Genomic DNA, 25323 nt, shown 5'->3' with positions numbered 1-25323 from the left:
CCTGGACCCTGTGCCTAGAGGCTTTGCACCTCTGGAGGCAGTTGGTACAACAGAACATATTCCTGGTCACCAGCCACCTTGCAGGATCCATGAATGTCGGAGCTGACGAACTGAACAGATATCTTCTGGTAGCTGACGAGTGGAATTAAAATTCTGAGGTAGCACAGTGTATTCAACCAATGTGGAAAAGCCCAAGATAGTTATGTTTGCCACTGTTGAGAATGTGCACTGTCAATAGATTTCCGCATTGAAGTTTCTGCAAGAGCAGGTGTAAGGACATGGCTCCCTGTTGCAGTTACCCCCCCCACTTTTTGCCTGATACTGATGCGGACTTGACTGAGAAGTGTGCTGGGACCCTGCTAACCAGGCCCCAGCACCAGTGTTCTTTCCTTTAAAGTGTACCATTGTTTCCACAATTGCCACACCCCTGGCACACAGATAAGTCCTTTGTAAAAGGTACCAGTGGTACCAAGGGCCCTGTGACCAGGGAAGGTCCCTAAGGGCTGCAGCATATGTTGTGCCACCCTAAGGGACCCCTCACGTAACACATGCACACTGCCATTGTAGATTGTGTGTGTTGGTGGGGAGAAAAAGGCAAAGTCGACCTGGCATCCCCCTCAGGATGCCATGCCCACAAAATACGACAGGTGAGGGCATAGCTGCATGAACAATATGCCCCTTCAGTGTCTATGTCTATTTAGACATGGTGTGTACAGTGTGACCATATTAAGTATATAGTCTGGGAGTTTGTCAAAAACGAACTCCACAGCTCCATAATGGCTACACTGAATACTGGGAAGTTTGGTATCAAACTTCTCAGAATAATAAACCCACACTGATGCCAGTGTTGGATTTATTAAGAAATGCACACAGAGGGCATCTTGGAGATGCCCCCTGTATTTTACCCAGTCCTTCAGTGCAGGACTGACTGGTCTGTGCCAGCCTGCTGCTGAGAGATGAGTTTCTGACCCCCTGGGGAGAGTGTCTTTGTGCTCTCTGAGGACAGAAACAAAGCCTGCACTGGGTGGAGGTGCTTAACACCTCCCCCCCTGCAGGAACTGTAACACCTAGCAGTGAGCCTCAAAGGCTCAGGCTTCGTGTTACAATGCCCCAGGGCACTCCAGCTAGTGGAGATGCCCGCCCCCTGGACACAGCCCCCACTTTTGGCGGCAAGTCCAGGGGAGATAATGAGAAAAACAAGGAGGAGTCACCCACCAGTCAGGACAGCCCCTAAGGTGTCCTGAGCTGAGTTGACCTCTGCCTTTAGAAATCCTCCATCTTGATTTTGGAGGATTACCCCAATAGGATTAGGGATGTGCCACCCTCCCCACAGGGAGGAGGCACAAAGAGGGTGTAGCCACCCTCAAGGATAGTAGCCATTGGCTACTGCCCTCCCAGGCCTAAACACACCCCTAAATTCAGTATTTAGGGGCTCCCCAGAACCCAGGAAATCAGATTCCTGCAACCTGAAGAAAGGAGGACTGCGGACCTACAAGCCTGCAGAGAAGGAGGAAGACGACAACTGATTTGGCCCCAGCCCTACCGGCCTGTCTCCAACTTCGAAAACCTGCTCCAGCGACGCATCCGACAGGGACCAGCGACCTCTGAAGCCTCAGAGGACTGCCCTGGACTACAGGACCAAGAAACTCCCGTGAACAGCGGGCCCTGTTCAAAACCTGCAACTTCTTTGCAACAAAGAAGCAACTTCCAAAGACTTCACGTTTCCCGCCGGAAGTGTGAGACTTCACACTCTGCACCCGACGCCCCTGGCTCGACCTGCAGAAAACCAACACCTCAGGGAGGACTCCCCGGCAACTGCGAGTCCGTGAGTAACCAGAGACGATCCCCCTGAGCCCCCACAGCGACGCCTGCAGAGAGAATCCAGAGGCTCCCCCCTGACCGCGACTGCCTGTAACAGGGGACCCGACGCCTGGAACCAACACTGCACCCGCAGCCCTCAGGACCTGAAGCAATCAAACTTCAGTGCAAGATCCCCAGGTGGCCCTCTGCCTAGCCGGTGGCTGTCCCGAGAAGCCCCCGTACCTGCCTGCAACGCTAGAGTGACCCCCGGGTCTCTCCATTGTTTTCAACCTAAAACCCGACGCCTGCTTTGCTCACTGCACCCGGCCGCCCCTGTGCCGCTGAGGGTGTACTTTGTGTGCCTTCTTGTGTCTCCCCCGGTGCTCTACAAAACCCCCCTGGTCTGCCCCCCCCCCGAGAACGCAAGTACTTACCTGCTGGTAGACTGGAACCGGAGCACCCCTGTTCCCAATAGGTGCCTATGTGTTTTGGGCACCTATTTGACCTCTGCACCTGACCGGCCCTGAGCTACTGGTGTGGTAACTTTGGGGTTGCCTTGAACCCCCAATGGTGGGCTGCCTATGCCCCAACTTTGAGACTTGTAAGTGTTTTACTTACCTTCAAAACTAACCTTTACTTACCTCCCCCAGGAACTGTTGATTTTTGCACTGTGTCCACTTTGAAAATAGTTTATTGCCATTTTTACAAAGACTGTACATGATATTGTTTTCATTCAAAGTTCCTAAAGTATCTAAGTGAATCACCTTACATTTAAAGTATTAATTGTAAATCTTGAAACTGTGGTTCTTAAAATAAACTAAGATAATATATTTTTTAATATAAAAACTTATTGGCCTGGAGTAAGTCTTTGAGTGTGTGTTCCTCATTTATTGCCTGTGTGTGTACAACAAATGCTTAACACTACCCTCTGATAAGCCTACTGCTCGACCACACTACCACAAAATAGAGCATTAGAATTATCTACTTTTGCCACTTTCTTACCTCTAAGGGGAACCCTTGGACTCTGTGCACACTATTTCTTACTTTGAAATAGTATATACAGAGCCAACTTCCTACAGCAAGTATGAGGAATTCTTGAGCAGCTGTCCCAGCAGCAGGGCAAGCTTCAGTTTCATACACCACATTTATTGAGATTGAGTGGCAACAATAAACTGTTTGATTTGCCATCTGAAGTAGTAGATGTTATCCTTGTCACCATATGCCCTTTCATGAAATCCTTCTTTGCTGGGTCCTGATATAAATCATAACTTGGTGCAGAGTCTGGGACACTGGCCCCTTACAAGTGAAGCTGTTGGATAGCCTTTTGCTTGCCGTGCAATGGGCTTTATAAAAGGTTACTTATCAGCTCTTGTGGCCTTTCTACTTGGCCCACACCAACTGTCTTTGTTCAAGTCACCAGTTGTGATGAGGTTTATTTAAGACTTGACACACCTCTCAAACCAGGTTAAGATCCAAGTAGTGCGTCACAGAACAATCTTGGCACTGCTCGTGTATATGCCATTCGAGCCTATCCATAGTTGCTCACTGTGTCACTGCAATCTTATCACCATGTTGTAGAAGTAAAGCGCAGGATACAAGGGTCCTTTTTTTTTTTTTTTTTTTTAATGGAGCACAGCAGCATGCAAACACCGCTTTTCTACGGCTTAGTATCTATGTGGGCTTTTAACCACCCCCAACTCACACCCATCCCTTTCACTCGTTCGTGAGCTTGCCTTTCAAAAATCCATTGCTATCATTGGTAAATGATTAAAGTGTGTCCCTCCTTGGGGACTGACCCTGTGACATGGATTTGTTTTTCAAATCTTTTTATTGAACATGTTGAAATTTGGCAGAACAGTCGGCCAACCAAGTGGTCGGGCATGTACATACATATATATTTACTTATAAAGTAAAATAATAAAACAAACATAGGAATACTGTGTGGTAGTGTATCAGAAGAGCTGTGCCACATCAGTAGCGAGTAGGTAAGATTTAACCCTTCTCTAATTAAGGGACATATAGATGCGTTTATTTATGTACACATGTCTGCATACATTGGGTACTCATTGGTGCCTCATTTTGCATCACTAAACATGGTGTGGAAATGTGTCAGTCGGGGTATGCCCTGGTCAACACCTTTTACTGGAAAGAAATGTCATAAATAGTAATCCGCGTAGACGGCGGCTTCTTCTGCCCTTTACAACGTATCAGAGGACAGTTTCAAGATCAAGGCTTCTTCCGTACTCTGAGGAGAGCATACAGGAAGTAAAAAGAACGAAAGACCTTATCCCTATTTACAATCTATCGACATACACTCTGAACCCAGCGGAGAGACAAATTTTGAGTAAAGGTCTTTCATTTGTTCCCTTGAGAAATCAAGACCCTTTAGATAGTAAAATTGAAGTCCTGAGGTTTCTTCGGAAAGTAAGACTTAGAGCTTACTTTAACGAGTTACCCAGATAAGAAGAGCCAAACAATAGTGGACTAAAACCAAAATCCACTTTCCTTCCGGACAGGAATGATATGCCCCTTGAAATCAAGGTTTTTGGGGACGTTGTACTCAAAGAACTAGATTTACTCAACTCTTAAGACAATTATTTTCAAAGAGAATTGTACTAAAATGGAGAAAATGGCTATTACGAATTTGGCCAACCGAAATGACATCATTATAAAACCAGCAGATAAAGGTGGTGGAATAGTTATATTGGGACCTCAACCAATATGATCAAGAAGTCATGAGACAGCTTAACAACACACTACATTACAGCAAGATACAGGCAGCTGCCCTGAAACAAGTTAGCTCGCAAATTAAACAGATCACATGCGAAGCAAGAGACAATAAATGGATATGCAAGAAAGAATTAGAGTTCCTCAACCAAAATGACGGGAGAATTCCATGTTTTTATATTTTACCCCAAATTCACAAAAATCTAGACAAACCACCAGGGAGACCCATTGTCTCAGCTTGTGGGTCCATTCTTGAACCCCTAGCACAGTATGTGGACGTTTTTTTTTTTTTTAAACCATAGGTTACTCAGACCCAATCATCTATCCGTGATTCGATGGACATTATCAACAAGATAGAAGCTTGTTCCTTCAATGAGAACACGCAATTGTTGGTCACATTTGACATTGAATCTCTTTATACGAACATCCCTCAGGATGAAGCTATTGAAGTAATTAGGCAGGTGCTTGATAACAGAAATGAGTGAGAACACCCCCACAGAATTTTTTGTTTCTCTAGCCACACTATGCCTTAAAATATATTTTTTCAAATATAAAGAGAAATGGTATAGACAAATTAAAGGTGTAGCTATGGGATGCAGCTTCGCACCTGAAATAGCGAACTTAGTGATGGACTCCTTTGAACAGAAATGGATTTACTCACACTATAACCCTTTTGGTAAAAACATCAAATGGTATAGATATATTGATGATGTGCTATTGATTTGGGAAGGTAATGAAGAAGTGCTTAGTTCATTTCATGGTTGGTTAAACCAATGGTTGGTTGAACCAACGTACAGCAGATTTCAAATTCACCATAAGTAAAGACAGCAAAAGAATATTTTTTTTAGATCTGTGGATTCTAGCTAGAAATGGGCAGTTAGAGGTGAGTTTGTATAAGAAAACCACACTTCTACACTTCTCAAGTGGAGACCCCAGGACACTAAGAGAAAATTTGCCATATGGTCAGTTCCTTCGCATCAGGCGCAACTGTAGTGACAAAGAGGATTACTTTAATAATGCTATGGAGCTAACAGAAAAATTGCTTAATAAGTGTTACCCCAAAAGATTAGTGAAAGCAGCTGCCAAAAGAGCCTGGTATACCCCTAGAGAGACATTACTTGTCCCTAAAGAAAAACCCAGAGAAACTCCTCTCACCTGTGTAATTACATTTAGCCCGAAGGCCAACAAGATCCGATCCATCATAGAGAGGAATTGGAAGATAGTTAAAGACCTAGAGATAACAAAACCTTTGTTTGCATTTAAAAAAAAGACCGTAGTTTACGAGATCAATGGGTAAGAGCAGATAACACACAGACACAAAAAAAGAGGGCTTAGGACGATGCTTCAGTTACCGTCACTACAAGGACATTATAGATGCTGTAAATGTCTGGCATGCCAGTTTACATGTGATTCAAAAGAAGTGGTAATAAATGGAAAAGTGCATCCCCAAAGGGACTTTTCAAATTGCAACACTAAGAATGATATTTATTGTATTATGTGCCCTTGTGAAAAAGTGTATATTGGTCAAACTTCGCAACTGGTCAAGACACGCATCTTACAACACAGATCGAGGATAACATGTTCTACAAGAGGAGCACCATTGGTAGAACATTACACAGAAATGAAACATACAGCAGAGGACATTCGTTGGACTGTGTTGGATGTAGTACAAACCAAGACAGTTGGACAACCTATAACCAAAACCTTGCTGAGGCTGGAAGCACGGCTGATCGAAAAATATCAAACGTTGCAGGTGGAGGAGGACTGGATGAGTATAGGGACCGATAGTAATTGTAAAAGGCTTCATTGATTTCTACCTGTGAATTTACTATCCGCCCTGAACCCAACCGGATTGCTCCTATAGGTGAGGGTTGAGAGGGCTGTCGGACTAGCCAGGCCAGTAAGCGTCCTGCTCTATCTCCCTCTGCATATTTACGTGTCCTATAGTGTCTGTAATCATGTTTGCTCAGTCTAGTATTCACTTCCCTGTAACTCGCCCTCAGTGATTGTAGCTCCTCTATTGTCATCTCATTGCCTGCCACTGCGGTCTCTGCCTTGCGCAACCGGGACTCTAGACCCGCAATCTCCCTTTTCAACACCCGCCGGACCCCCAACGAGGCAGCCATACAGTGGCCGCGCACAACCACCTTGTGGGAGTCCCATTCAATTGCGCGGGTAGACGCTGTGTTATCATTTATAGAGAAGTAGGTGGATAGACACTGGGCAAGTTCAGCACAAAAGGGGGGGTCCGACAGTGCTTCTACCTGCAAGCGCCATGTAGGGATCCGTGTGCGCAGCTTTCCCCAACCCAGTATCGCACGAAGGGGGCTATGATCTGATATAGTGCGAGCCAGGTAGTCTAATGCATGGATTATGTGTAATACAGCCAGCAATGTGAGAATCATGTCTATCCTGGTATGTATCTGGACGGGGGAGTAAAAGGAATATTCGCGCTGCGTCGGATGTAGCAGTCGCCAAACATCACACAGACCGTTTGTCGACTTCCAAGTAGTCCGCTCGTGCGAAATACGACTGTCTGGGAAGTCGGGAGTGGTGGGAAGGACCTATCTATGTGGACGTCCATGACAGTTAGTCCCCACCCCAGATGCTATCTACTGTTGGATCACGGAACAGACCCATACAGCGCTACTAGTGCCAGTGGTGTACCATCCAGGCTTCCCTCCACTACCACATATCTGCCATCAGCATCAATCCGCGTGCAAGTGACCACATAGGGCATCCCCGGAGTGATCCAGATCGCTACCCCACGATCAAAAGATAAGGATACCGTGCCTAATAGTTGCCCTTTCCAATGTGTCCGAGTTTTATCCAGAGTAGCGTCTGATAGGTGTGTTTCCTGAAGCATGGCAAAATGTATCTGGTGACGTTTCAAGTAGGCATGTATGCGTTGCCACCTGCGCGGATTCGCCATCCCTCCCTTACATTCCATGTAAGCATGTTATATCTTGGAGTATGCGATTGTCCTTGCACAGTCATGGGAATACGGGAAGGTAGAATCAAATCAAATCAAATCATTAACATTTATAAAGCGCGCTACTCACCCGTGCGGGTCTCAAGGCGCTAGGGGAAAAAGGGGGGGGTTATCGCTGTTCGAACAGCCAGGTCTTTAGGAGTCTCCAGAAAGCGGAGTGGTCCTGGGTGGTCCTGAGGCTGGTGGGGAGGGAGTTCCAGGTCTTGGCCGCCAGGAAGGAGAAAGATCTCCCACCCGCCGTGGAGCGGCGGATGCGAGGGACAGCAGCGAGTGCGAGGCCAGAGGAGCGGAGGAGGCGGGTGGGGACGTAGAAGCTGAGGCGTCTGTTGAGGTATTCCGGTCCCTTGTCGTAGAGGGCTTTGTGTGCGTGGGTGAGAAGTCGGAAGGTGATCCTTTTGCTGACAGGGAGCCAATGCAGGTGTCTCAGGTGTGCGGAGATGTGGCTGCTGCGGGGTATGTCGAGGATGAGGCGGGCCGAGGCGTTTTGAATGCGTTGCAGGCGATTTTGGAGTTTGGCTGTGGTCCCGGCGTAGAGGGTGTTGCCGTAGTCCAGGTGGCTCGTGACGAGGGCGTGGGTCACGGTTTTTCTGGTGTCGGCGGGGATCCAGCGGAAGATCTTGCGGAGGGTGAGGAAGCAGGCGGAGGACACAGCGTTGACTTGCTTGGTCATGGTGAGAAGAGGGTCCAAGATGAAGCCGAGGTTGCGGGCGTGGTCTGTGGGGGTCGGTGCGGTGCCGAGGGTCGTGGGCCACCAGGAGTCGTCCCAGGCGGACGGGGTGTTGCCGAGGATGAGGACTTCTGTTTTTTCAGAGTTCAGCTTTAGGCGGCTGAGCCTCATCCAATCTGCGACGTCCTTCATACCCTCTTGTAGGTTGGTCTTGGCGCTGGCGGGGTCCTTGGTGAGGGAGAGTATAAGTTGGGTGTCGTCGGCGTAGGAGGTGATGATGATGTCGTGCTTGCGTACGATGTTGGCGAGGGGGCTCATGTAGACATTGAAGAGTGTTGGGTTGAGTGATGAGCCTTGGGGTACGCCGCAGATGATCTCGGTGGGTTCTGAGCGAAACGGAGGGAGGAAAACTCTTTGGGAACGGTTTGAGAGGAAGGAGGCGATCCAGTCCAGAGCCTGGCCTTGGATCCCGGTGGAGCGGAGGCGGGTGATTAGGGTGCGGTGACAGACGGTGTCAAAGGCAGCCGAGAGGTCGAGCAGAATGAGGGCGACTGTTTCACCGTTGTCCATCAGGGTTCTGATGTCGTCAGTGACTGAGATGAGGGCGGTTTCAGTGCTGTGGTTGGTTCGGAATCCGGTTTGTGAGGGGTCGAGCAGGTTGTTGTCTTCCAGGAAGGTGGTCAGCTGTTTGTTGACGGTCTTCTCTATTACTTTGGCTGGGAAAGGCAGAAGAGAGATGGGGCGGAAGTTTTTTAGGTCGCTCGGGTCAGCCGTAGGTTTCTTTAGTAGGGCGTTGACTTCGGCGTGTTTCCAGCATTCTTGGAAGGTAGCAGAAGAAAAAGAAGAGTTGATGACGGTCTGGAGGTGCGGGGCGATGATGTCGTCGGCTTTGTTAAAGATGAAGTGCGGGCAGGGGTCCGAAGGGGCGCCGGAGTGGATAGAGTTCATGATGGATTTGGTTTCTTCCGTGTTGATGTGGGACCAGTTGTTGAGGGTGATGGCCGTGGATGCCGGTTCGGTGGTGTATGGTTGGGTCTGGTGTCCGAAGCTGTCGTGGAGGTCGCTAATCTTGCGATGGAAGAAAGTGGCGAGGGATTCGCACAGATCCTGTGAGGGCGTGACGGCGTTGGCGCTGGGGTTGGAGAACTCCTTGACGATGCTGAAGAGTTCTCTGCTGTTGTGTCTGTTTTTGTCCAGTCTGTCGGTGAAAAAGTTCCTTTTGGCAGCACGGATCAGGTGGTGGTGTTCGCGGGTAGCGTTCTTGAGGGCGGTCATGTTGTCAGCGGTGCGGTCCTTGCGCCAGGCTTTCTCAAGGGCGCGACAAGTTTTCTTTGATTCTTTGAGGGTGTCAGAGAACCAGAGAGGTTTTTTGGTGTTGGTCTGTCGATGCGTGCGTTTGAGGGGAGCAAGGATGTCTGCGCAGTTGGAGATCCAGTTTGTGAGGTTGAGGGCTGCGTCGTTGGGGTCGGTGGTGAGGGTGGGTTGGTTGGCGGCGAGTGCGGAGAAGAGTTGCTCTTCGGGGATCTTGTTCCACTGTCGACGAGGGATGGGTTGGGTGCGGAGGTGGCGGGTCTCGCGTCGGAATGTGAAGTGGACGCAGCTGTGGTCGGTCCAGTGTAGGGCGGAGGCGTGGCTGAAGAAGACGTGTTTGCTGGCGGAGAAGATGGGGTCAAGCGTGTGTCCGGCGATGTGGGTGGCGGTGTTCACCAGTTGTTTGAGGCCGAGGTTGGCGAGGTTGTCGAGCAGGATGGTGGTGTTGGGGTCGTTGTTTTGTTCCAGATGGAAGTTGAGGTCACCTAGGAGGATGTAGTCCGGCGAGGCGAGGGCGTGCGGGGAGATGAAGTCGGCGATGGCGTCGCTGAAAGGGGCGCGTGGCCCGGGAGGACGGTAGACGAGGGATCCTCTGAGGGTGGTCCTCGGATCGGTGCGAATCTGAAAATGCAGGTGTTCAGCGGCGAGAGGGGTGTCTTCGGTGGAGGTGGTGACGCTGATGGAGTCTTTGAAGACGATGGCGATACCTCCTCCTACCTGGTTGGTGCGGTCTTTTCTGAAGATCTTGTAGCCTTCGGGGATGGCAGTGGCGATGTCAGGGGCCGAGGAGGCGTTCATCCAGGTCTCCGTGATGAAGGCGACATCCGGTGCTATGGAGTCCAGGAGGTCCCAGAGTTCAATGGCGTGTTTGTGGACGGAGCGAGCGTTGACTAGGATGCACTTGAGGTGGTTGATGGCGCGTGGGCTTGTGGTCGTGGTTGTTGCGTGGTGGAAGGTGCGTTTGCAGGAGTTGCAGGCGAAGGGTCCATGGGTGCGTTTGGGGTGAGCTTGGAAGCAGGTGTTGGAGCGTCCTGGGTTGAGGGCGTGGAGGGTGGTGGAGTCGTAGCGGGTCAGCGGGGCTTGGGAGAGCTGGCGACCAGGGGTCGTGGCGCTGGGCGCGGGCCAGGCGCAGACTGGCGCGGGCCAGGCGCAGACGGGCTTGCCTCTGGCACGCTGGAGTGGCGCGCCCGCTGCGCGGTCGCGCAGCAGCCGCCATATGAGGTAGGAGGGGTCAGGTGGGGGCGAATGGGAGCTGGGGGGCGGGGGCGTGCAGGAGGTCGCGGCGGGAAAGCGCGAGGGGGGGGGACAGGTAGAGTGAGAAGAGCTGGGGGAGGGGGGTTTAAGGGTGGAGGGGGGTGAGTGTTAGGAGGTTTAGGAGATAAGGGAGAAATATAGGAGTAGGGTTGAGAAGATAGGGGAGGGGGGTTGTAGAGGTGGGTGAGGGTGAGAGGTAGAGTGAGAGGATAGGAAGATAGGTAATAGAGGGGGTGAGGGAGGGGGGAGAGATAGAGAAATAGATAGGGAAATCGATAGATAGGGAAATAGATAGAGAGATAGGAAGATAGGAGGAGGTGGAGAGTGAGGGAGTTAGATAGTGGGATAGAGAGATAGAGATAGGTAGATAGGAGGAGTGAGGGAGGTAGATAGTGAACGGGTTAGATAGGAGAGATAGAGAGGGGGATGCGAGTGGGGGAGGGGGATGAGGCAGGAGCAGGAGGGCAGGCGCGGGGAGAAGAGGACGGAGGAGGCAGAAGAGCCGAAGAACAGAAGAAAAGGAAGAACACAGAAGATACAGAAAAACGAAGAACAGAGGGCAGAAGACCACAGAAGAAGATGAGGAAGAAGAGAAGAAGAGTGAAGACGGGGGAAAGAAGAGTACAGAAGAAGATTACAGACGAGGAGCGAGGAGGAAGAACAGAAGAACAGAGAAGAAGAAAAGAAGCAGGAGCAGGAGAGAGGGTGAGTAGCGCGGGGCAGAGCGAGGGGCTGAGAGGGGGGGGTACTTACTGTGAGGTGGGTCTCAGGAACTCAGGAACCTGGAGGAGCTGCAGCGGCAGGGGGAGCGACCTACGCTTGGGTCAAGGGTCGCTACCACTGTCGCGCAGCGGCCGCCATATGAGGTAGGAGGGGGGGAGGGGTCAGGTGGGGGCGAATGGGAGCTGGGGGGCGGGGGCGTGCAGGAGGTTGCGGCGGGAAAGCGCGAGGGAGGGGGGGACAGGTAGAGTGAGAAGAGCTGGGAGAGGGGGTTTAAGGGTGGAGGGGGGTGAGTGTTAGGAGGTTTAGGAGATAAGGGAGAAAGATAGGAGTAGGGTTGAGAAGATAGGGGAGGGGGGGGTTGTAGAGGTGGGTGAGGGTGGGTGAGAGGTAGAGTGAGAGGATAGGAAGATAGGTAATAGAGGGGGTGAGGGAGGGGGGAGAGATAGAGAAATAGATAGAGAAAATAGATAGGGAAATCGATAGATAGGGAAATAGATAGAGAGATAGGAAGATAGGAGGAGGTGGAGAGTGAGGGAGTTAGATAGTGGGATAGAGAGATAGAGAGATAGGTAGATAGGAGGAGTGAGGGAGGTAGATAGTGAACGGGTTAGATAGGAGAGAGAGAGGGGGATGCGAGTGGGGGAGGGGGATGAGGCAGGAGTGAGGGAGTGCAGAGATCCCATACCATGACGACCATGAGGAGTACCCGGAGCATCCTACCCCAGACACACTCGCCCCTAAGAACCCACAGCGTACTCGCCACCCACCAGGATAAGTGTATTGTGTGGCATCGATGTAATAGTCCCATGTAAAAACAAAGGGAGAACCCCATTGAAGAAAAACAACAACACTGATAAACAATAGCACTAAGTGTGCAAAAAACAAAACAATTCCTGCGAGCAGGCATAGGGTCGAACAGGTCCATATGGAATGGGGCGTGGATGATGTTGGTCAGCTTTAGAGGTGCCCATTCCCAGCCCAGCGGATCGAATCACTCAGTCCGCCTCACAGCACGCCAACAGGGGAGGCCCCAGGTCGTGTGCCACTCCCCGCGCTCCTCATCGTAGTCCGATCTTCAATGGCATCTCCGGCCAGCCGCGTGGAAGCCTCAAGTACTCAGTACATAGACAGTTAGCTATATCTAGGTACGAATCAAATGTCATCTGCCGACCGCGGGGTGAGAAGCGGACCCGGAAGGGAGTCTGCAGAGTCAGAATGGGTTTCATGCTCCGGTTCAGTGTCACCTTGTTCTAATGTCTTTGCTGGATGGTCGGCCACAAATCGCGTCATCTCACGTAGTAGCAGAGAATGCTCCTCTGCCACCTGTTCCACAGTTGGTTTGATCCTTAAGCACAGCCGGCGTTTGTGTTTCTCCTTGGGGGACGACCATCCTTCCTCCAAGTTTTCCAAGCTTGCAGACCGGGCAAGACCCTTGGCATGGGGCCAGGTCCATGCATCATCTGGAGAGGTGAAGATATGCACCTTGGGCCCGTCTTGTACATGTAGTTTGGCGGGGAACAAGAGCGCATATTTGAAGTTATGTTCACAAAGGCACTCTTTTACCTGGTAGAAGGAACTACGTTTTTTCTGGACTTCCACAGTGAAGTCTGGATAAGCCGTGATTGGTGCATTCTCAAAGTGCCACGGACCCAACTTGCAAAACATTTGAAGTATGAGGTCTCTGTCCCGATAATTAAGTAACCTGGCCATTAGGGGGCGGTATGCGCTCCCGGCGGTGGTGGTCTGCCTGAGACTCTGTGAGTGCGTTCAATCAAAAATAATTTCCGGATTTTGTCCCGTAATACAGCCTCCGCCAGCCATTTTTCTACAAACAGTTCAGCACAAGGGCCCTCAGCTCTCTCGGGGAACCCCACCAGGCGGATATTGTTCTGTCTAGATCTACATTTAGCATCATCGGCTCTACACTCCAGTCCGTCCACCTCTGATGACAAACGTAGTACCTTTTCTTGTAATGTTTGGACCACTGGGGCCAGTCCAGCCAGGTCCTTCTCCGCCTCCGAGACCCGGTCTGCAATCGCACGTTGGTTGGCCCTGAGGAGCCCGAAATCCGCCACTACTTCTCTGATCTTTGATTCCAGGGTGGTCTTGGTTTCCACAATGGCCTGCAACACTCTCTCAAACTGCGAAGTATGGTTGCGCAAAGTGAGCTCCATCTGCTGCAATGCCTGGACAGTCGTATCCTCCTCTTTATTTGGGGCGTCTGGAGCATCCATAGCCCCTGAGGGTGCTTTCGCCATCTTTGGCTTGCCTATTTGGTCCCCACAGGAGGGAAAGAGGCCGCCAGGGGAGAGCCTTCTGATTAAAACCACCCGGATTGAGTTCCTGTAGATCAATGAAGCGGGAAAGAGATCATCCGGCACTCAGGTTTTTGTAACTGATCGCCCACAACAGCAACAGGTTTCCGCGTCCATATATCTACACGTTATCTCACTTGGTAACCACTCGGCATATGGTGGTAAGTGCAGACCACAGGATGTAGAGTTCAACTGTCTCTGCAGAGGCGAAAGTTGGTGCCCGGTGCCCCTCCTGCTGTTCCTGGGGTTGGAGGCAAGCTTTGTCTGTAGTAGGAACAGATGTTGCGCCCTTCTTCGTAGGGTCAGGCAGCACAGGGGCCCAGGGCCATACTCATTCAGGCCATAGACCCGGCCACTACATAGGCTTTATCTGATCCTATGTCTTATGGTGCATTTCAGTAGCGCGGCACCTCCGCGTTATTCGCTCCTACTTTGGATCATGTGTTTGGCGGCTCCGCACCCAACTGCGGGCCCTCAGGACCAGTGGCATCGGGGCGGCGTGGCCCAATGTGTGCCGCCAACCAGCCGCTCTCGGTGCACAGTGCCTCCTCATCCTTTTCCATTTTTCCTTTTTTTTTTTTTGTACCCTCCCGCAAAAATTGGAAAGGAAATGGTTTGCCTAGACTACTTTCGTTTATCATTGCACATATAATCATGCATTTTGTCTAATACATTTATATATTTTATTGTTCTGGGGCTGCTGTAAAGATCATGGTTTTTCTAGAACAGAGGCATTTTCATTTCAATATGAAATGTATATTTTGAAATGTGACGAGTGAATAAGTGTGATTCCCTCGAATGCACCTCCATGCTATGTCCTTATGTGTTACAAATGTGTCACAAAAATAGTGATGATCAAGCTTATGCAAATACATTCATGATAATTAAACATCATTGCTAGGTGGTTAGCTGGCTTTAGTCTTTATCTTTCAGAAGAGAATATTACACAACAATCCTGCAGTGGATGTTAGGACAGATTTGTTTGATGTTTATTCTAACAGTTTTCAACAATTTCCGTGGCTAAGTCTTCATTGTTTATTTTAATAAGTTTCACCAAGCACTCTGGTTAAGTCTTGTTTAGTGTTTATTCTAACACGGTTCAACTAGTTCCCGGGGTAATCTTTGTTTAGAGTTCATTTTAATAATTTTCAACAAGTCCCCTGGCCAGGTGTTCTAAAACCTCACATATCAGGCCCTAAGTTAGGGAGGAGCTATTGGGCAAGATGGGCAGTTCTTCAGCACCAGCTCCAGTCGAAGGTTGGCATCTGGTGGTGGCCTTCAGAGATGACTCGGGGGCTCTGCTCTTACCCACAGATCCACAGCTTGTGACCGAGATAACAAGCTTGCTATCCAGATATAGGACAAGAAGGACTTATTATTCTGGGGGAAAAAAAGGTATGCAAAGGTGAACCACATTAGAAACTCAGAATTGGGAAGCTTGTTTACTAATCTGCTAGAACTTGCATTGCACCTATAAATAGCACAGATGTGGTATTAGGACTATAAAATATAATAGCAATGTTAACATTTTTCCTGTTTCCTGGTTTCGTTACTTAAAAATTGCTTCATTGCATTACTGTTTGCTTTCTGTGTGGTTACGAATCATGTCATATGCACGAAGTTAGGATTTTAGAATACACATTTTAAATGCATATTCTGTTTACTAATGCTATTTAAGTGCGTTATTCTTTTACCAACGAGGGTTTGGGTGTCCACTTATTGTCCCTTGACCCATCTTGTGAGATTGATTGATACCAGAAACGCTTCCTACCAACCATTGCTCAGTGTGGTGTGTACTGGTTGCAGGAAGTCCTAGATAACCTGTCCAGGTTGTTGAACAGTAGTGTCACAGCTGTCTCTTTAACGTCCTCATTGGTGCCCTGCATGGGGAATTGTTCTGCAGATTTAACTTGTTGCAGCTAGTAGAAGGCCTTCTGTTCAGATGTCAGATGAATCAACAGCTGTGCTGGAACTTTAAAAGCAATAAAGCCATATATGGCGGGACCTCAACAACACATGTTGCTATTAGTGGTTGCAGCCAATGCTGCTGTAAGGCAACCCCCCGAAATTTGTCTATGCCTGCCAAACATTTAGCAGAGTAGCAATCTAACCTGCAAACACATTAGACAGGGGTGGCTGGTACCCTAAATATTTGGTGGGGCAACCAGTTGTTTAGAAACTGAATAAGTCCCTCTCACACCTTGTCCTGCTAAACTGAATACAACCACATCTCATACAAACGTATATTCCTAACATATCCCATATAAAAACAGCTTGGTCGTTGAAGCTGGTGCACAATCTGTCGAGCTGAAATAGGGCTCATTTGCTGAGTGGTTCAAATTTGTTTTGGGGCTTCAGATGGTAAATGGGCAACGTCGGGCACCCATTCCCTTGTGCACTGTGACCCGTACGGAAGGACAGAATTCTGCAGCTGAAGACACCAAGCCAAACCCTAATGGAGCACATATTTATGCAATTAAACTAAATTTATCGATGTCCAAAAACCAGGATATCCACCTTAAATAATTTGCATAAATGAATCTGTGTGAAATTTACAAAGTCAATATCTGCCCTGATAGCGTGGCATGGGTACAGGACACCTCACTCCCTTGAGCACTTGATATTGAATTATCTGATAATGTGCTTCAGCGCCCCACAATGGGCAGGAAGTGCTATCGTTATACCGTACTGTGGGGGAGGGGGGCTTTATCCCATATATCACTACCCCCGGCACTTTGGAGAATCAACGCCCATTAGTAGGTATCTTTAGAGCCAAGCAGGAGGGATTTATTTGCTTTGGGTGCTTGTACAGGTAAGTATATAAAATGTGCAGATAAAGCATGGAGGCGGGATTTACACCCAATTTGTGTGCATTATTACCCTTGTTTACGTGTGCAGGGACAATTATCGTCAAGTAAAACCTGAGAGTGACGACCTGTGTAAACCTTGGACAGGAGGAGTGCAGTTTGTGCTCAGTTGCTAGTAAGAGTGTGTGCTTCAACACTTTTAACATTAAGTCGCGGATTTAAATGGCTCTGTCAGGGTTTACGGTATTCTGTAAGGCGCTAGCGTAGATGATGTGACATTGTGGTTTCTGTTCTGAGTTTAAGGCATGCCTGCACTGCAATCTCTTGAATCCTAATGTAAGCTGAGAATGATAATAAGGGTCTTATTCTGTGCCCCGATGACCAAATATATAAATGCTGCATTACAACCCTTGCAGACAGTCCTGAGGCTTCAGGCTTTCTTCACTGGGGCCACAGGATAGAGACGTGCCCGCAGGAGATCATCAGAACAGAGATTACACAGAGTTTTAAATGGTTGCATGATGTCTGGGTCCTTGGGGCCTTGCGCTGCTCATGCAGCTTCTCTCATTCACAAATGGCAATCAATTGTAAATAAATAATTGCATCAGGTCATCTGTGTATCGCCCAGGACCTATGCAGCAACATGTGAGCTAGCAGCAGCGCCAAGACTGGGGCAGTACACTGCGGGTGCCAGTCTCCTACACCGGGCTAGGGGGTCAATTTGGACTTACTTTGAATTTACCTTGCCTATATAATGGACAGTGAAACTGAAAGCGTGCATGTGTGCCCTTTTGTTTAATCGCAGGTGGCTGCCATATATTGAGCCCTAGGTCTGCTGTCTAAAGGGCTCCCGCTGGCACTGGGGGCCTGTGACTACTCTCAAACCAACTGTCTACGACAGCTGGGTGAAGTGGTTTGTAGTGCGCATGTCAGGCTGGCCGTTGCAAGACAGCCAGCCAAAATGATGCGCTCACTCTAAATTGGTGGAGTGAGCACCACTCCCCTGCTTGCCAGTCAGCAGCAGTGACCCCACCCCCAAACATCGCTTTACTTGGGAAAGGAAAAATAAAATGGTAATAAATTAATGTTATTACCGTTTTATTTTCCACCTTTGCTGCGCTAATGGAGGGGCCGCCTCTGACCTTATTACCTATGTTTGTAGCACCTACCTCCAGATGGTCCACCACACCCTGTGAAAGTTGGCCCCCCTCCCTTCCGTAACAAAGATTGAAAAAGGTGAAAAAGCCGAAACACGTTTGTTGGACAATAAATCTATTTTGAAGAACTCCGTGAGTGTCCGCATCTGTGAGCCATGGTCAAGCAGCAACCACAGTCCTTGTCAGGGTAAGGCACAAGTAAACCCCAAATTAACGTGTGCTCAGCCCCCTGGTAGCTTGACACAGAGCATTCAAGCTTAACTTAGAGGCAATGCGTAAAGTATTTGTGCAACACTTTAAACCACAGAGCGCCAACTGTGGATATCTGGTTACGTTGGATCAGGACAGAGTCTCAAGTTTAGGCCGGCCGCAAGGGACCGTGGGCTAGCTACAGGGATCAAGTCAGGTCCGCTGAACAAAGTAACTTAAGTGTGTAAGGATCCGCAGCGAAGATGTTTTGCATAGCCGAAGCGATCCATCAGTTCTGAGATGCAGGAAGTCTGTGGTTCTGCAGCAGCGAGGATTGCGTCTGAGGGCTTGCAATGTATGAAGTCTGGGTGATGCATCAGTTCCAAGGAGCTGCAAGGCTGCAGTGCAAAGTCTGGTGTTGTCTTGCGGCTGCAGTCCATGAGGGATACGAAGGCCTGCACAAGAATCCATTGCGCAGCAGTGGTTTCAATGCGCTGAAAGGCTTTGATGCGGGTCTTTGCAGCGGTTCCGATCCATGCAGTAGCAGTGATGCATCGATTCTACTCGGGTTGCACCACACAGCAGAGCAGATGTGTTGCTTCCATTTGATCCTCAGAGGCTGATAGAGCACCTTAGGCCCACTTCCAAGGGTCCAGGACAGGGGTGGCACCACTTGGTAGGGTAGACTCCTTGATCCCAGTGTACAGGTGCGAGGTTGTTGGAAGCCTATTGTGCACCTGAGACTTTAGCTCAGGAGGCCAACCAACTAGCCTTTGGAGTCACTCTTGGGTTCTGGGTGCAAGAGACGCAAATCCAGTCCTTCTCACCCAGGCATGAGGGCAGCAGGTCAGCACAGCAGGGCAGCAGTCCTTCAGTGCAGAAGTCCAGCAGATTGGCTGTCCTTTTAGCAGCACAGAAGTCCTTCTTCCTTGTGGAGTATCCACATGTCCAGAAGTGTACTAAAGAGGTGCTGGCTGAGGTCCAATATTTACATTCATTTCTGCCTTTGAAGTGGGGGAGAAGCTTCTATAGGGATTCCTTTTAAGTCCACAGGTGCTCTGCCTCCCCTGCCCTGGTTCCAGACTAACTGCAGGGGGTAGGCAGCCCTTTGTGTGGAGGCCGGGCACAGCCTATTCGACTGTAGTAGAGCTGTGCCCAGCTCTTCCCTTCCATCCCGCCAGGGATGGCCCATCCTAATACACCTAAGCCCTCTATTGTGTGTGGCGGTCTAGGAGGAATACACAAAGCCCAACTGTCAATGTCACCCAGACATGTGACCCAGAGACAGGCTGCAGGCACTTATTGGCTAAGGCAGGAAAATTCCAACTTTCAAAAAGTGGCATTTTCAAAATAGTAATGTAAAATCTGACTTCAGCATAACTTAGAATGTTTCATTACAGTTCCAAAGACACCAAACACAAACTGGTTACCTTTTCCCATTTAGAAATGTAAGCTTATTAGTTGTAATAAGATTACCTCCACATTCTATGGGAGAGGTAGGACTTTCAGGAGTGAAAAACGAATTGAAGAGTTTTCACTACCACCACATGTAAAACTTAAAAGTGCATACACTACGTTTTAAATACAGTGCACTCTAACCTCTGTGCTGTCCAGGACCTACCCTTGGGATGACTTGCACTTATCAAAAAGGAAGGTTTGGGACTGGTAAAAGGTGGAAATGGCAGTTTAAAACTGCACACACAGGCTACAGTGGCGGGCCCGAGACATGTTTAAAGTGCTTCTTAAGTGGGTGGCACAATCATTGCTGCACACCCACTAGTAGGATTTAGTTTACAGGCTCTGGGCACAGTTAGTACCTCTTCATTAGGGACTTAGAAGTAACTTAAATATGTAAATTGGGTATAATCCAATGTTTTCAGGAGCGAGTACAAGCACTATAGCACTGGTTAGAAATGGTAAAGTGCCCAGAGTCCAAGTCCAGCAAAACGAGCAAAAATAGTGGCGGTGAAGGCAAAAAGTTTGGGGGAAGACCCCTCAGGCTGACAGGTTTAACAGCAGTTTCTCAGCAATCTGATAGCGAAAAGTTCTGCTTCAAGGATAACTTAGTCTGTCTGGCCACCCTTTTCATGGCTGTAAAGGTAGGGATTTTGGCAGCACTCCTCTTGCGCCTCTTCATTTGCCGCCAATGTACAATATTTAACTGTGCGTCCAGTGGTTGCCTGGGACTCCTTTTTGCCTGCCCGGCTGGTGTGCATTTACCTCTGACCATTGGGTCCTTCAAGCTGTACAATTGGGTTACACCCATCTGTTTTTGTCCATCCCCTCCCCACATTCCTCCAGTTTTGCTGCCAGACCTTGGTGGATCATGCCTCCATCCTGGCTGGAGAAGTTAAGACATTTTGGCAAGGGTGTGACACTGAAGGTTCCTGGCACACTGCTTCCAACAAACACTGCTTCATAGTGGAGAAGAATGTGGTGCTAAAGCAAACCTTTTACCACAGGTTATTGGTCGCTTTCCTAAGGAAGAGCAGATTGAAAATGCTGGCTTTGGCCTAGGTCAGGCCTGCCTTGGATCCCAGAGACTGGCCTGTATCCTTTGACCTACAGGACTTCTACTTTCATGTGCCAGTTGTGCAGTCCCACCAACGTTTCTTACAGTTTACTTTGGTGCCTGAACACCTTCATTACCCGGCTGTGCTCTCGGTCCACACCCTTTGGGTGTCCACAGAGGTGGTGTCAGTGATTACTGCCCACCTTTGCAGGTTGTTAATACATGTATTCCAGTACCTCATCGATTAGCTGCTAAAAGCACGTTTGCCTCAGTCAGTTGAAGACCACCTAGAGAAGACAACTCTCCTGTCCGTGTATTCTCAATCAGTATGACAATGTCCCATTTCCATCGGGTGCAGAAGGATTACCTTTAAAGAGCCCATCCTGGACACCAGAGCAATGAGAGCTTTTCCTCCCCCTCAGGGAGCCCTGGCTATGATCCTGATGTTTCAGCCTTGTTCCTGGATGGTTCGGAGGCTTCTTTATCTTCTGGCCTTATGCATCCTTCTGTTGCCTCTTGCCTGGTGGCATATTCGGACCATGCAGTGGAACCTCCTTCAGTGGGCCCAACATTGGGAACATTGCCTGAAAGGCACCCCGATCCCTGGAGGTGCCACCATCTGCATTTTGGGTGAGGCTGTGCTAGACCAGTGGTGGATAACTGATTCCAACATGAAATGTCCGATCCAAGCCTCATGGTGGTGACAGATGCATTGTCTCTAGACTGGGGAGTTGCTTGAATGAAGTGGAGATCAGAGGACTCTGATCTCAGGTGGAGCAGCAGCGGCCAATCAGCCTTTGCTGTGTGCTATCCTTTTATCCTCAAGCTCTTTCTGCCGTCCTTCAGGTACAGGTCTGTTCAGGTCCTGATGGACAACACAACTGCCATTTGGAACTGCAACAGGAAGGTTAGTGTGGGGTCTTATGCTATGTGCCTGTAGGCTCTGAGCCTGTGGCTGTTGCTGTGGCTGTTGCTGTGGATGTACCTTCAAACGATATCCCTGAAGGTCAATCACCTGGTGGGTTTCCCTCTACATTAGTGTAGACTAACTCAGTAGGATACTGCACCCGGAGGTAACTCAAGTGGTCTTCAGAGTCGGGTGTGCTTTTGGTTTATCTTTTCGATTTCAAAAAGAATGCTTAGTGTCTCTGGAAAATGCGTTCTGCCTTCCTGAGGACTCCGTTCCCCTCTGTTTCTCCCCTGAGTTTAAAAAAAAGGTCATGTGGGACCTACCTCAGCTCCTCCGAATCCTCCCTTTATCGGGCTCGGAGATTGTGGTATCAGGGTCTATTAAACCTGAGCATTTGCCTATCACTTCGGAAGAATGTAGAGTCGCCGCAACAGGGCAGAGTTCTGCACCTGAACTTCAACAATCTACACCAGCATGCATGTAGATAAGGCAGAACCAGCTGAGTGGTCTTTTGACCTGCCATCGTAGGTGGTGCATGTGAATTTTTGCACACTCTACCCATCCACCTAGGTCAAGGCATGGTGTGAAAAAAGAATGGCCCAACTCTCCTCAACTTCTGATGTTCTATTCATTTTGCTCTTAATCATGCAAGGCTTTGCTCTGGGTACTGTTAAAGGTTATGCTTTGGCCATTTTGGCCTTTTGCGTTTACATGATCAGCCCTTTTTGCTTAATGTCTTATGATGAATGTCTTAAAAAGGCTTACATACGTTTCCATCTGTCATTCATTTGCCACAATGGGACCTTGATGTGTACCCAGTTTGAGCTCATGAACAGCTGTATACTGAACTCTTAAGACAACATTCCTGACTGCGATCACTTCTGCGCCTCGCATCAGTAAACTGCAAGTACTGTTTGTGCATTTGCCATTTACCACACTCCTTCCTGATAAGTTGGTACTGAGGACCAAGGCCTCCCTTCTTCCAAAAGTGATGGCACCATTCCATGTGGGGTAGTCCATCATGGTTCCTGCTTTTGATCCTGTACGATATCTATAAGGAGGATGAGAAGCTTTACCGGCTGGCTCCTAAGGTTAAGGTGGCAGTTACTTTTTATAGTGTTAGAGCTAAGGAGCACCGGGTGGATGCCCAACTTTGTGTTGAATGTGTCAATGTGAGGAAAGGCAGTACAGTTCAGAAGAGAACCTTACGTAGAGAATCCTTCCTGGTTTTATCCAAGAAGGAGCCTCCTGGGCTCTTTTCGCCAAGGCAGGAGCTGCTGTTGTTATGACAACTGATTGAGGCATTTGTGAAATCGACATATGCCAAGCTGCCATGCGGGCGTTGGTCCATACCTTCACCTGACACCTACAGTAGGGTTTTTCAGGTCCGTAGGGAAGGCCATTTTGCCTAGTTGGTCCTGCAGGAGTGTCACACGTGAAGTCCACTTTTCAGACCGACTCTGATTGGAGCATTCCGCTTTGGTATGGATTTTAAAGTTTAGGCATCTGTAGTTAGAAGGATCCGTCAGAAGAATTAATTACTTACCTTCTGTGATGTGCTTTCTCTTATTACACTGCCTGCCCACCCTCATCCATGGTCTGCGGAGGGGACTTCTGTTAAGGCATAGGTCCCAATTTACGTTGCACGAACTGTCGGACACTAATTTTGTCAGGCCAAAAGTTGATTTGTGAAACGGAGTCACTCCGCAGGAGTGGTCCTATTTGGCAATGATGGCATGGAGCTGAAGAGGCAGGACAGCGTCACCATACAGTCCAATGGTACCACCTGCCAGCACACAGGACCTATTACAGGAAGATTTTCCAGATCCAGTGTGCCACCTAGAGCGATTCAAAAGATTGAGGAATAAATTGTTGGGAGTATCCACCAGAAAGCGTTAACAAAGCTAAGTAACTTGTTCAAATTTTCCAAATGTCCCCGTTTAGCATTGTTGAAATTTCATGTTTGGCACCCTATGTGAAAGCTGGAGTATCAAGCCAAAAAATAAAATTCCCGCTTGATTGGCAGCAATTAAAAACAGTATTTCAGCTACAGATCTAGTGGGGAGTAGGGATTCATTAGATACATAAACTTTTTGTGATGCCAACTGATGCTAATTATCAAAGACGTTAATGATGACTCATTTTTCTCTATTTACTTGAAAATTTAGATTTATTTTGTTGTTGTCCAGTAACTTGCATGTCAGTCAGTTCTGTCTGTTATTCTGCATGCCATATGCAAATCTTTATGCGCATGAAGATGATTCAGGTGTAAGATAGAGGTTTGTATTTCCAAGATGCCCTTCATTTGTCCCTTGAGCTAGTAAGTCACAGGAGACTTATTGTCTTGAAGCTCTTCCTATAGAAACACATGCAGTTTTATCTTGTGAGAGAGGCTGGCTGTTGATCACATGTAGTCCTTTGTACATGGCTCTAATCAAACGTCCATATTTCTTGCATCCTATAGTTTAAGATTGACGGCGAATGGTGGACATGGATTGATTACGATCGTTTCCAGGAGCTCATTGCACAAAACCAAGAGAATGAAGGAAACAAGGTCTTCTCTGCGCTGGATTACATGGCAAAAACTCCATCTTGGGCATTGTTTGGGGCCAACGAGAGGGGCTTTGATCCTGTGGACACGCGTTTTCAGAGGAAGAAAGCCAAAGATATCTCTGGGTGTTGATGCTGTGGTTGTGCTTTTGTTACCCTGAACTGTTTACTGGGGCTTTTTAGTTTTTATATTTTTTTTGCTTCAAAGAAGAGTCTTCAAAATCGATTCTGGCCAAGTGCAATGTTTGTTCAGCAGCCACACCAGCAGTTCTGCGTTTCCTTTAAGGTACTCTCAACCTTAATGTTGGACGCAATCCGCACAATGAACGAGCTGAAAATATAAATAAAACTTGATGGGACAATCTCTGGCAAAAGTGCAAATGGTAATTACATTTGTTATAGACTTTGTAATTTACCATTTACTAAAAAAAAAAGTGAAGCACGCAGTATAAAATGAAGTGCAAACATTTAGATTTAAAGTCGAAAGTGACTTTTACAGTAAAATGGGTATTATGTGGATTTATGTTTGTGAATTGACAGGGCGGATGGGGAGCAATATTAAGGGTTGCCCCATTATTCAGAGCCTCGAATGGCTGATTTTTTTAATAGATAACTCAATATAATAACTTGTGGTCAAAAGAGACGTCATCAGAACATACTGTTACTTCTGCTCAAGAAATTGTCCTCAACCTAGTTCATCGACCTCATCCTGTGAGATGAGCCCCTTGTGGTGGTGTATAAGTCATCTCACCTTGTTTTAATCTTGAAACATCCATGATTATTTAAAATATTTATCCAGGATAGTACATTAATGAATTGGATTTTGTGTGACTTTTACATAAAATTTATGAAAGTGGCGTACCAGATATTGAAGGAGGTTTTTACCGGCCTCCAAAATGCATTTGTGGGAAATAATGCAAGTCCGATGCTGATGTGTGTTTTTTAATTTTTTTGTTTACCTCTACCTATTTCTACCAATTAAGTGTGTGCAACCACACACACTTTTGTATATTGAGAGGCAGACCTCAAATATGTTTTAGTTTAAGGACTTGTTAAGCCTAAAGTTCTGTATAAATTTAGAGGACAGGAAAATAAAATTCAAAAATTGTTTGTAGTTGATCATTTATAAGTGTCTCACAACCCTCACCAGCACTGCTTCCAGCACATTTAACCAGAATCAGAAATACAGCCAGTTGACTGCCTTAGGTCGACAAGTTTATAATGTTTTTGGCACGTGCTTTCCTCAAATATTGTGTGACATATGAACAGTATTTTGTTAATGAAAAGCTGGTCTACAAATACCAGAATATAATGATTGCTCTATTGAAATTGGGCAATACCACTTGACTGAGCTTCCCCCACGCAGGTTCCTCGGTGTAAGTTGGCATCGGGAGGTTGTGCATCTAACT

At 48.1% G+C, this 25323-nt stretch overlaps 1 protein-coding gene across 1 annotated transcript in view; it reads left to right on the top strand.

The window, feature by feature from the left end:
- The window catches only part of LOC138286550 (S-adenosyl-L-methionine-dependent tRNA 4-demethylwyosine synthase TYW1-like), a 490050-nt gene extending 465026 nt beyond the window's left edge, over positions 1-25024 (top strand). Inside the window, exon 16 of the mRNA XM_069226929.1 lies at positions 23829-25024. Within this exon, the coding sequence (XP_069083030.1) occupies positions 23829-24047 (219 nt within the window). The 3' untranslated portion in view covers positions 24048-25024. The remainder of the gene's footprint in view (positions 1-23828) is intronic.
- Positions 25025-25323: the final 299 nt, after the last annotated feature.

This window comes from Pleurodeles waltl, chromosome 3_2 (assembly GCF_031143425.1).
Source record: "Pleurodeles waltl isolate 20211129_DDA chromosome 3_2, aPleWal1.hap1.20221129, whole genome shotgun sequence".
NCBI lineage: Eukaryota > Metazoa > Chordata > Amphibia > Caudata > Salamandridae > Pleurodeles > Pleurodeles waltl.
The sequence above is the reverse complement of the archived record's forward strand: the minus strand, read 5'-3'. Positions and strand labels throughout refer to the sequence as shown.